This window comes from Triplophysa dalaica, chromosome 8 (assembly GCF_015846415.1).
Source record: "Triplophysa dalaica isolate WHDGS20190420 chromosome 8, ASM1584641v1, whole genome shotgun sequence".
NCBI classification, from domain to species: domain Eukaryota; kingdom Metazoa; phylum Chordata; class Actinopteri; order Cypriniformes; family Nemacheilidae; genus Triplophysa; species Triplophysa dalaica.
In genome coordinates, this window is record NC_079549.1 from 25003290 (window position 1) to 25016644 (window position 13355).

General features: G+C 42.3%; 1 protein-coding gene across 2 annotated transcripts in view; it reads right to left on the minus strand.

The window, feature by feature from the left end:
* Window positions 1–13355, minus strand: part of LOC130427280 (E3 ubiquitin-protein ligase SH3RF3-like) — a 43793-nt gene that overhangs the window by 4279 nt on the left and 26159 nt on the right. The window contains exons 2-8 of one of the 2 annotated variants that reach the window (XM_056754608.1): window positions 8561–8836; window positions 7017–7112; window positions 4233–4583; window positions 3776–3873; window positions 2479–2649; window positions 1628–1863; window positions 176–342 (exon numbers count right to left, since the gene is read on the minus strand). In XM_056754608.1, coding sequence (XP_056610586.1) covers window positions 176–342; window positions 1628–1863; window positions 2479–2649; window positions 3776–3873; window positions 4233–4583; window positions 7017–7112; window positions 8561–8836 — 1395 coding nt within the window. Of the gene's footprint in view, window positions 1–175; window positions 508–1627; window positions 1864–2478; window positions 2650–3775; window positions 3874–4232; window positions 4584–7016; window positions 7113–8560; window positions 8837–13355 lie in introns of both variants that reach the window. The other variant, XM_056754606.1, reaches the window with a different exon arrangement.

The window sequence follows — 13355 nt, forward strand, 5'->3', positions numbered from 1 at the left end:
CTCTGGATAACAACATTTAAAAATAGAAATCATATTACTGACTTTATCACCTGAACACAGATGTGAGTCTGACATCACTACACAACTCACGTGTGAATCTTCTCATTTCAGATCTCAACATGTCTTAAAAACAGTTCCTCAAAATGAAGTGATCTGTGATCTCGTCCTCGCTCACCTTCTTCTCCTCGAGTTTGTGGAATCCTGTGACGGCGGTGTGTGCGTGTGCGGGGGACGACAGCAGACAGACGGGTGCGTCCCCTCCGTTCAGATGCGCTGCACTCATGTTGGGAGGCGTGATAGCCGCGGCGGCAGAGGTCAGAGATACGAGAGGTCGTCCAGACGCTGGAGAGAGAGGAGAGGACTGATGGGAAGAGTGAGACTGAGGAGACGCCACCATCGAGAGAGGTCGACTGGAGCAGGGGGAGCGTGAGGGACTGGCCTGAGCTCTGAGAGGACTGACACCTGACGGGACTCGCTCTGGACTGACGCTCACCGCCGGACTGTGAACTGATGAAGAACAGCAACACAACATCATCGCAGGTACACAAGTGTCATCATTGTGTGTGATGGCTTCTTGAGACAACACATGACATCAGCACACGTGAGCAATGAACCTGCGCATTCTGACACATCTTCACTTCCTGTGTGTGTGCCGTTCTGCCACAGTGCACAACTGATGAAAACACAACCCAGCAATTACTGTCAACGCTCGGCGGTGAGCCAATCATTACAACACACATCTGATCTGAGCAATAACACACAATCTGACCTCAATACATCTGAGATATCAGCAGCACACACACATGAACGCACGCACGCACCCACACACACACTCACAGACACACACACAGACACGCTCACACACAAGCACACACAAACACACACACATGAACGCATGCACGCACACACAAACACACACACATGAACGCATGCACGCACGCACCCACACACACACACACTCACAGACACACACACAGACACGCTCACAGACACACGCTCACACACAAGCACACACACATGAACGCATGCACGCACACACAAACACACACACATGAACGCATGCACGCACACACAAACACACACACATGAACGCATGCACGCACACACAAACATGAACGCATGCACGCACCCACACACACACTCACAGACACACACACACACACAAGCACACACACATGAACGCATGCACGCACACACAAACACACACCCATGAATGCATGCACGCACACAGACACGCTCACAGACACACATACCGGCACACATACCGGCACACACACACACTCACACACACAAACACACACACATGAACGCATGCATGCACGCACACACACACACAAACACGCTCACAGACACACATGAACGCACACACGCTCACAGACCCACACATGAACGCATGCACACACAAACACACACGTGCGCATGCACACACACACAAACACGCTCACAGACACACATGAACGCACACACGCTCACAGACCCACACACACACACACATACATGAACGCATGCACACACAAACACACACGTGCGCATGCACACACACAAAGGTATTTTGTTTGTTCATCATTTTCTTCACACACACATCTTCATCATTTGTGATGGACGGGATAGAAGTTTTCTCACTCACCTAACTGCTTGGGCGAGCGAGTTTGATTGACAGCTGGTTGACTGCGCAGACAGTTCTTCAGATGCAAGGCTGCGTGCTGCAGCTGCGGTGATGACGGGCTGTTGAGAGGTGTGCTGGATCGTGACGCAGACGGCAGCAGAACGGGACTCGAGGGGCCTGTAGAACACGGTGATCCAGGAGCTGACGACATTCTGTCTGAAACACACGCTCGAGTCTGACCCACTGCAAATGGAGCCCTTCACACACACACACGTCAACACAAAACCTCCATCAGACTACAAGACAACAGTGACTTCAGTCAGATACATGTGTTATTATTGACAGTCTGTTCAGAGACACCTTTGATTGGCTAAAGGCTGATATAATGTCAAAAGTGACCAATGACATGATTTCACGCTGCTCTTCAGATGCCGTGACGTCACATGTCTGAAGTTTCCACAGCTGAGAATCACACATCTCAAACGTGTTCAAAATGTGCAGAGCACTGATTATTTCTGGATTGCAGAGGATCATGGGTATTTTCACTAGACATGTGATAACACTGTATAATGAGGCTGGAAATAATGTGAGGAAATGACATCAGCGAGATCACACTCACTCTGTTAAATGAGATGTCAAACATCACTAAAATGATGTGGACGTGTTTGATATTCACGGTCTTGTGAGAGATCACAGACAACAGAAAACTTTCAGTCAAACTCATGAAATCACTTCAGATTCAACACATTGTGATGCTGCCATGAATCAGAAAACATTTATTTTGGAATATATTTATTGAACACTTCATTGATTATATGAAGATATGAAAAGCACAGATGTGAATATAAAACATCAGTTCCGGTGTATTGTACCTTGAAACAGGTGTTACGTAGTTTCCGGGGAAAACTCCAGAAGCTCCCGAGCGCATGGCCGTTCCTTTAAACCACCCGTCCTGACATTTCTCCATCACGCGGTACATCTCTCCTTTCCTCAGCTCCAGCTCATCTGCTTTCTGAGGTTTATAAGCGTACAGGGCCAGATAACTGCACATAGAAACACACCGACATCACAGTCGTCATCGCAGTCGTCATCACCGTCATCACAGTCACCATCACAGTCACCATCGCAGTCGTCATCGCAGTCGTCATCACCGTCGTCATCACAGTCACCATCACAGTCGTCATCGCAGTCGTCATCACCGTCGTCATCACAGTCACCATCACAGTCGTCATCGCAGATGTCTTCGCAGTCACCATCACAGTCACCATCACAGTCACCATCACAGTCATCAGCACAGTCATCAGCACAGTCACCATTACAGTCACCATCACAGTCACCATCACAGTCACCATCACAGTCATCAGCACAGTCATCAGCACAGTCACCATTACAGTCACCATCACAGTCACCATCACAGTCACAATAACAGCCACCATCATAACAGGCGAAATCACAGTCATCACATTCATCATCACATTAATCATCACAGTCACCATCACAGTCACCAGCACAGGCGACATCATATTTATCATCAAAGTCATCATCACAGTCAACATCAGAGGCGAAATCATCACAGTCACAATCACAGTCGTCATCGCAGATGTCATCGCAGTCACCATCACAGTCACCATCACAGTCACCAGCACAGTCATCAGCACAGTCATCAGCACAGTCATCAACACAGGCGACATCATATTTATCATCAAAGTCATCATCACAGTCAACATCAGAGGCGAAATCATCACAGTCACAATCACAGTCATCAGCACATTCATCATCACAGGCGAAATCACAGCCATCATCACATCCATCATCACATGCGAAATCATCACAGTCATAGCCGGAATCACAGCCGTCATCACATTTATCATGGCATTTATCATCACAGCCATCATCACATTCATCCTCACAGTCAACATCACAGGTGACATCATCACAGTCAACATCAGTCAACATCACATTCAACATCATCACAGACCTGATCAATCCTGCATCAACACACACCGCTTTCACTACACACGTTCACTTCTGCTTCAGTCCACTCCACATGTGTGCTCACACTGTTGTGACATCATTACTGATGATGTAATGTGCTGCGTGCGCATGGATGAGGGTGTGAAGTTCAGGTTTAGTGTTGGAGTAACAGGTGCGATGATGGGATGGACTCACATGTTTAGAGGAAGCTGGACTTTAGTGGCAGCGAGCAGATCTCCTGATGTTGAGGTGACACGTGAAGAGACTCCTGGAGCTGAAATCACTGAACAATCCTGGCCAAATACAACACAGGTGTTTACATCACACAAGAGCTTGAGAAACATTCTTCTGAATGATTCACTGTTGACACTGAAGAGCTGACAGACACAAGTGAACCTCACTGATGAAGAATCATTTAAAAGAGCCAATCACTCTTCTGTGATGATGACCACAGCATGTGTATGTGCTTCGAATGACACGCCGTGATGCATTCTGGGTAAACCCTCATATGAACCAGCTACCGTATGAACAGACCCAAGTCATGCTGATATCAGCAGAAGTGTGTGTGTGAGAAATAACCCATAATGATCATGAACTCATGAGAGACCAGCGACTGATTGTGTTTGAATTGAATATTTGTGTAGAGCTGTACCTGTTGTGTTGTCGGAGCGCTGGAGGAGAGATGTGGGCAGTCTGGGATCCGGGCGGCTGCTCGGGGATCAGAGGAGCTGATGAGGACGGGAGCGCTGATCTCCATGGAGTGTCTGGTGTTTCCCATCACCTGCGCCGTGCGCTGCGTCATGCTGAGAGCCGTGAACGAGTGACGTTTCTTTGCATTTTTCTTGCCCTCCATGCGTCTGTGAACACCTGCGTTACCGTTACAGCTCACAGCAGCACTGGGTCCAGAACACGGAGCCGCTGCGGGAGAACACGGAGCAGTGCTGGGACCCGGCGTCAGGGTGGGCTTATCCATCTCCATCAGCTGCTTAGCCGTCTCATTCAACTACACAAACAACAAACAATACACAACAAGAAACTCATCATCCGGTGTCACGTCAGTCTGAACCCGTGTGAGGTTCTGCTGTCCCTATATGATGCTCTACAGCACCTGGAGTACTCAGTCCTGTGTGTGTTATGAAGAGAATCTGTATCCTTCCTTTGAGATTGTGTATGTTATATGTAAATGAGATGTTAATGATATGTAAATGATTGACACTGCAGTGGTCTCATGAAGGTCACATTATTATAACTCTCACATCACAAGGTCACGCAGAATAAATCAAAACCTGCACATCACTTTTAGACAAAACAACAACACATAATGTAAATGACACAAAGAAAATCACAATAAAAAAATCAACCAGTCCACAGTTGAACACACAGTTCTTACAAAAGATTCAAACAAATGAAACACAAATGATTGTGCCTAAACAATCTCAAATGAAGCAGTTTCCATCAGACATCTCTGTCACGAATCTAATTTCAAGCAAACATCTTTATATAAAAATCAAAAAGGTGATGATGAGTAATAGTGCAGTGATGGGATGTGTGCTTTAAAGAAATAATGAGCAACTTTTTGACGTCTCTAAAATTATTTCAGTGGTAGGACAACTTGTAACTGGATGAATTTAACTGACTCCTATCAGCTGAAATTACACTTGTCACTTTGGTGTTCAGGACGGTACAAGCCCCACCTATCCCCTGCTTTACAGCATACGTCACGTTTTACTCTGTACCCTGGGAGAAGTTAGCAAACAGCTAACAATAAGACGAAACGATCTAGTTCAATGCATGTCTCCAAACCATCACTATGGCAGAGGCAGCAAATGAAACAAAGAGGAGAAGCGAGAGAGTGATAGGACACAAATCAATATCTGACGGACTTACACTCGGTGACGAGAGCTACAAGAGGCAACGGGTTGCAAAACAGATGGAGACCTGACGTTAGCCTTCCTGCTACTGGATTTGAAAGGCTTATATGTGACCCTGGACAACAAAACCAGTCTTAAGTAGCACAGGAACATTTTTAGTAATTGCCAAAAATACAAGGTATGGGTAAAAATGACTGATTTTTCTTTTTAAATCATTAGTATATTAAGTAAAGATCATGTTCCATGAATATATTTTATAAACTTCCTGCTGTACATGTATAAAAACTTTATCTTTCTGAATGGATTGCCTGCTGCAGTACCTCAGATGAACAACTTCAAAGGCGATTTTCTCAATATTTTGCTTTTTATGCACCCTCAGATCCCAGCTTTGTAAACAGTTATTGTTCCGCTGAAAAAGTATTGTTTATATCAAACCATATATCAATAGAAAGCTTATTTCTTCAGCTTTCAGATGATGTAAAAACCTTAATTTCGAAAAATTGACCCTTAAGACTGGTTTTGTCGTCCAGGGTCACATATGTACATTACGTCCTGTACTTTCAAGTTTATAAGTAATTTGCCTGTGCTCAGGTTGTTTATTGGCGCACTAACATTACTGGTTTTTATGTTACAGTTATACAGACCAGGTGTAAAGTTCAGACACGTCAGGTCACATGATCACTAATTGAGCCAATCATAGAATCCAGAAGAGACATCACACACATAAAACCTCCAGCAGAATCACAATCATCACCTGACACTTCTTATATGTACAGTTTAGTGCACATGTGTATTATCATCTCATCACAATGTCTCTTTATTTATTTCTCTCTCTCTCATCTGCAGGTCATGTGTGTTTCAGGTGATTCTCCTGGTGCAGACCTGCTTGATGAGGTGCACCTGTTGCAGATATAATTGAAGACTGTCGTGTGGCTGCCCGATCCTCGTCTCTCCTTCCCTGCTGGACAACGTGTTCTTATTGTTTTGTTTATGTTCTGTTTAGATGTATTAATTCATTTATAATAAATTCTTATTATGGGTTCATTCACGTATTTTCCCTTTATTGTCACTACTTGTGAGCCGGTTGTGACGCATCCTAAAGACGGCGTGTGATTGAGGTGACCACAGCATGACCGCTGGTAAACACAAGATAGACCGAGAGAGAATCCTACAGCACATTCTGATGGAAATCTCTGGAATGACATAACAAACCAAGAAAACTCATCTGTGTGTGATCGTCATGACAACAATCACAAGATCTGATCATCCAATCAGACATCTGACAACATCACCCGTGTGTGAGTAAAGCCGTCTGATAGTTTCAGTGGCTTCACCTCTCTGTGCTGTGGCTCGTTGTCTCTGTGCACGCTCTCAGAATCAATACATATTACCCATCATGCATTCTGGGCAGATAAAGCTGATGAATGAAAACTCATGATGTGTGTGAATCTGCTGCATGTTCATTTCCTGGTCTGACAAACATCATCAGTGTATATACAAAGATCCGCTCTCATGATGCAGTGAAACAAGACGACACACACATGCAGACATTAAAAAGCACTTACTTCAACGTACAGGATGGGGAAAATCCCAATCTTATCTCCCAGCATGCCTTCTGCCCAGTTATCATCCACCCTTCTTATAACAGTCAGGATTTCATCCTGTGAGAGAGGACACACACACACACACACACACACACAAACCCATGCACACACACGCACATGCAAAAAAACATGCGCACACACAACAAAAACACACACACACACACTGAGTTATAGCAAGTCTTATATCACATCACATGATCTGGTCATTTTATAATTTTCCTGTTTTCTATGATTTTCTTTATTGATGTGTCTACTGTCTGTATGATGTCTACTGATGTGTGTGTTGTTTATTGTGAAGCTGCTTCACTACAGGGCAACATTGTGACAATGCTGATAGAAATACATTGAAGAGATAAGACGAGAGAAGAGAGTTGCTCTATAAAGATGTGTTCTGATCTGATGACTGAATCTTTGTGAAGGTAGAAATGTTTTGTCCAGTGCAGCTGCTCGATTGTGTGTGTGTGTGTGTGTGTGTGTGTGACAGATGGACAGGAAGTCAAGCAGCCGAATGATCAAACTGAGACCACAGAGCTCCTTCAGTGTCTTCACAACACCTGCTGCACAGCAAAGCATCATGGGTAAGCAGAACACACACACACACATACACACACAACTTTCTCGTTTCTTAAAGTGAAACATGTGTGAGGTCAGGATGGATGTCTCTGGAGATCTGAGAGTGTTTTCTGATCCAATCATCATCATACACTACATGACTCAATCAAACCCAATAGAAAACAAGAAACAACTATTCAGATTTGTTTGGTTATTTCTAAACTCTAACACAAATCAAACAACACACACCTTTATATCAATATTAATCCACTCAAGTCTGTGAATAACGGTTGTCTGTATGTTCAGTTTACAGTCAAATAAAATAACTGTGAAATGTGAAATATCACAAACACACCAATGTTTCATAGATGTGTCAATATCATTACTGCTCATTCACGTCACTGTGGGCTGTTTACAGAAACAGCAGCTCGTCCAATCAGAATTCAGAGTGTTGGCGTGATTACGATCATACAGACGACTGAAGCAAATCACATATAAAAACGTAGATTTATGTCGTATGAATGATTCATGAGTGTGTCAGTCTGCTGTAGCGCACCCGTCTCTCTCTGTCTTTCACTGTCTTTCACTTCCTCTGCGAGATCTGACTCACATCACACACGTTCACAAACACAAACCACACACTCACACCAGTGTCGTTTCATGAGGACTACAGATATTGATGTTCTACATCTCAACACAACACAACACAACACAAAAACAAACATCATGAATTCACACAACCCTGCCAGTGTTCTGATTTACACATCATACAGACGCACCATCAGGTATCACATGTCACTTCTGATTGGCCGATTGGACCGCACGCTCACATTCCATTTGAATGAACTGAGATGCTCTGTTGCTTAGCAACCGTATACTGTCCACAGGTAGAACAGTGACCTGTGATTAAACTCATTTTATCAGTTAGATGTTGAACACGTGTCATTCTTTACCTTAGTGAAGGTCAAGCAGTCTTTGTCTTGATCTTTATCTTTAACCTCAAAGTCATAGAGAGCTTTTCCCTGCGGGGGCGTCTGAGACAGCGGTCTGATGCACTGAATGTAACTGGCCGGCAGAAAACCATGACTTCCATTCAGCTCGCCGTGATACCAGTTCTCATCCACCTTGCGTCTCAGAATGATGATGTCACCCTTGTTGAACTTCAGGTCACCCGGCTCTTTTCCCTCGTAGCTGTAAAGTGCTTTGCCACATGGTAACTGAGGAACATTCTGGAAGAAAACCCAACATTATGATGTCAGAGATCTCTCTTCTCCTCAACACAACCATCACACAACACCTGTGGGGAACACACACACACACAATTTTTACTGGGACAAGCAAAGACAGCAAATGTCGCAAGAAATGAGAAAATAGAAAAAAATACTTAATTTTGATTGACTTCCATTATATAAGTGATAATGTACAGGCAGCCGGTTGTTATCACAGAAATAATCCCTGACAGTGTGATCAGGATGTGTAGGTGAGGGTCTTATATCACACTGAAGATGTTTATTTGGTGATAACAGCCGACTGCTTGTACATTATTACACTTATTACACGCTTACTTGACACATGAGACTAAACTAGAAATGCACCGATATGTACATTTTGGCGATAACGATAACTAATCATTCTTTATCATCGTAAGCCGGTAACCAATATATTTGCTGATATACAGTTTCTAAATATTAATATAAAATTCCCTAAGACTGAAACAAAAGGCAAAAAGTGGACAACTGCTTTTATTTGAAAACATTCACCGCGGAAAACAAGGTTAGTTAATGAGTTCTCTTTTTCCTCTAAAACTCTCGTACCAAGCCTACTTTACACTTGTTATCCATTCTTTAACCTTCAAACTTTTCTGGTATATTTAATAAACACATTTTAAAGATGTTCTTCCAGAAAAATGTTTTCAATATCCACAGGCCATCAGATCTCAAGACAGAAAGCTTTACCAAACAATATGTTTTTGTTCCTATATTAGTTTAGTTTAACCAGAGGAAATGATGTCAGATTTATCGGCTTTAATATATCGGCATTATAATCGACTGATACCGATATGGCCGATATGGCCGATAATTTATTGTGCATCCCCAGATAAAACAGAACATGAAATGTGAATTTGAAATATTTGATTAGCTCATTTTTACTGGATACAGAACTTCCACAAGAGAAAGCCGTTTACTTTTGGTTTTAAGGTAAGAAACGACGTTCAAATGTCACGAAGAGAAAATTTGGTTGAATCATTTGTAAATATAATGTCATATATGTTTTTAAATTTATAATTAATTAGACAAAAAAACGGTTAAAATGATTTGCTGCATCCGAGTTACCGTATGTTATTAGTTTTGAGAGGTTGTTATCTAGGAATAACCTACCTGCAAATGTCGCGACTGGCCAATCAGAATCAAGCATTTTAACAAGCCGTGTGATAATATAAATGAATGCATGATCTTCTAAAGTTTGATGATTGATTTGGTGTTTAAATGGGACTCTTTTTCTTAAGATCATTTTAACATGCCACAAGTTGCTTAGTGTCTGATTTATTTTGTGTAGTATGAAAATTGTAATAAAATGGAATCTGAAAATCGAATGTCTCTCTGTGTCTCTGGTGGTGTGTTACATTGATCGTGTCATCCTGCATTATTAATGTTTCGGATAGATGTTGAAATAACAGCTAGAAGGCTGAAGAAGAGACGTTCATCATCACCTCAGATAAACGTTTGTTTACACACAACTATCATCAGTAAAACAACAACAAAACAAACAAACAAAGTTAATTCAAATGTAATACAGAAAAAAAAAACTTTGAACCAGAGGTATTCTAGTTTTATTTTATTTTTATTAATATTTCAAATTATCTTTTTTTTTTGTTAATTTTAGTTGGTTTAAGCAATTTTGGTACATGCTTTTATTCTCTTATCATTTATTTGTTTACTTTTTATGTTGATATTTAAGATTGTTCATTTAATTTCAAGTTTTTCCAATACTTTTTAGGTTTTAATTTGAGTAAACTAGAAGATGCTCTGAACATTTCTAAATGATGTGTCTGGACGTGGACAAATAACACATCAGACCAAACCAGCATTTGTTTATCTTCACTTCATAACCCAGAAGAACTTTGACAGCCTGAAAACAAAACTGATGATGAAAATATCAACAAAAACATCCACTGCAGACACACAATCTCCACACACAGCTCTCTCTTTCCCAGCATGCCTCTGTTCTGGACACATGACGTGTATCCTGAGAGGGTCATCAACATCGCTGGCATTTTCTCTTTCATAAAGAACGCTGTAGTCTACGGCTGCTAACAAACAGCTGGAAAACATCAGCGCTCTGGAACGCTGCTGGAGTCTCAGAGCGCTCGCTGATACCGTATGAGAAACAGAGCCTTCACATCACGTTACTGACACGTTAAACATCAGACAATGACCTGTGTGTCACTTCCACATTTGTATCTTTAGCTGTTCTGTAAAGAGCAACATTCAGTTTTATATGAGGATTTATAAACATCGTGAACTACACTTTCCGAGAAATATATCTGGATGAAACGCAAGTTATGAAACCAAACACCAACGTAAACATAATGATGTATTTAGTATAAGAATGAAAAGTGAATGTTTGATGTTTAACACACACGCACACAGATCTGAGTCAGTTTCATGAATGTGAATAAATGGGATTGACAGTGATGTGAGCACACGTCTATCCCGTGTGTGTAGTTTCCTCATGGATTTTTTTCTCCCTGTGGACATCATGGGCCAGTGTACCTCATTAAGTGTGCATTCCTCTTGTGTTAGGTCACACAGCATCTTTCTGGGCTTGTGTTTGTGTTTTATTTTGGTGCCTGAGGCTGGAACGCCAGCGCAGGATTTACTGCAGTAAAGTTCATGAACACAACATGATGAATGATGACAACCATGAGTCCCAGAGCTCCAGCGGCACTACAGCGCTTCTCACGACGTCTGCAGGTGTTTCAGCAACACTACATTTCACTCATGCCGACATGAAACTAATGTGAAGCACAGAGAACACAACGCTTCATCACAAGACGCAACACAAAATGACTTTGTAAGGTACATTAAAAGGAAGGAAGGAGACGGGAACCGGAAGACATTTAAACATTTAATAAAGAAATAACAGCCGGCGGCCCCTCATGGCCAACCGCCGTCAAACAAAACAATAAATACAAATAAAAACATGTTCAGGCCTGGTCCTCTCTCTTCGACGGTCCGGTCGCTCGTTCTCTTATACGCTCCCGATCTCCTACGTGATACGAGGCCGGAGCGCGCACAGCTGACGCTCTTTAACAATTACTCACCGGTCTGGAACCACGACTACTCCACTACAGACTTCATTCTTCATGTCTGTCCCTGCTGTGGGACTCCTTCACTACACGCTTGTGTCCCGTGCCGCTCTCTCTCTCACACATACACACACATGATCATTCAGATAACACCGCAGAACACAACATACTGCAAAATATCATTAAAATGTCATCATCTCACTGAGAGTCATTTCATAATAACAACACACACACATCTAGACATACTCTCACACACAAACACACACACACACACAGACACACATACAGATGTCTAGCGTACAGTCACAGTGTCCAGTCTTTCAGTAAAATATCTGTCCGCCTGCGTGAAGATCACAGCAGGTGATTAAGATGAACACACACACACATGTGTTTGTACAGCTGTCTTTATGAGGACATACATTGACGCTATGCAATCTCTAGCCCCTTAGTGAGTACCTGACCCTAAACCTGACTATAACCTAAACCCTAAAACCAGGTCTTGACCCTCAAACAACCCTTTAAAAGGGTCTCAGAAAGTGAGGATCGGCCAAAATGTCCTCACTTTACTCTCTTAGTCCTCACTCTGCTGGTCTAAAACTCAAACTGGTCCTCATAAAGATAGATGTACAAGTATACACACACACTAGAGCACATCTTCTGATGTCCTTGACCTACAAAAAACCCTCCATGACAGAAACTGGGTCTTCTACACACATTGCACATACAACAGACGGCTGATATTTATCATAACTGAAGATTACTTGTGACACTATAACACCAGAATCAGAGTTTATATTCTACTCCACCTTGAAGCATCCAGGTGACATTAATACATTCATAAATAAAACAACGAAACACAAAGATGATGTGGGAAAAGACAAAACGCAGGACAGAATAACTGCTGGACATAGAACGGAGGGGTCAGCGAGCATCATCTTTAACTTTCACCGATGACATTTGAAGAAGATTCACTGCAATTCAAGAAATATTATCGTTTAAATGAATGTGTTTTATTATCATCCAGGTAACTGCACACACACACACACACACACACACACACACACACACACACACACAACATACATTTATTTATCCATCCTTTAGAAACACTTGTGCTGAATGAATGCATTAAAGGTCCAGTGTATGAAATTTAGCGGCATCTAGAGGTGAGGTTGTGAGTTACACCTAACGGCTCACTCCACCGCTCACCCCTTTTGTTTACAGCACAACGGAGGATTAGAGAAGATTATAATGTGCTCATGTTTTCACATCTATGCATTTATGAACCGTGTTGTGTAGAGCAGTGTGTGTGTTAAGGGCTTCTGTAGAAACAACATGATGTATTTCATGTGAGGTGACCCTTAGTGTGTGTAGGTTAGGTTCAGTTGTGTAGGTTATATTGCATTTCTGTCGACAGATCCTCCAAAAAATGACACACT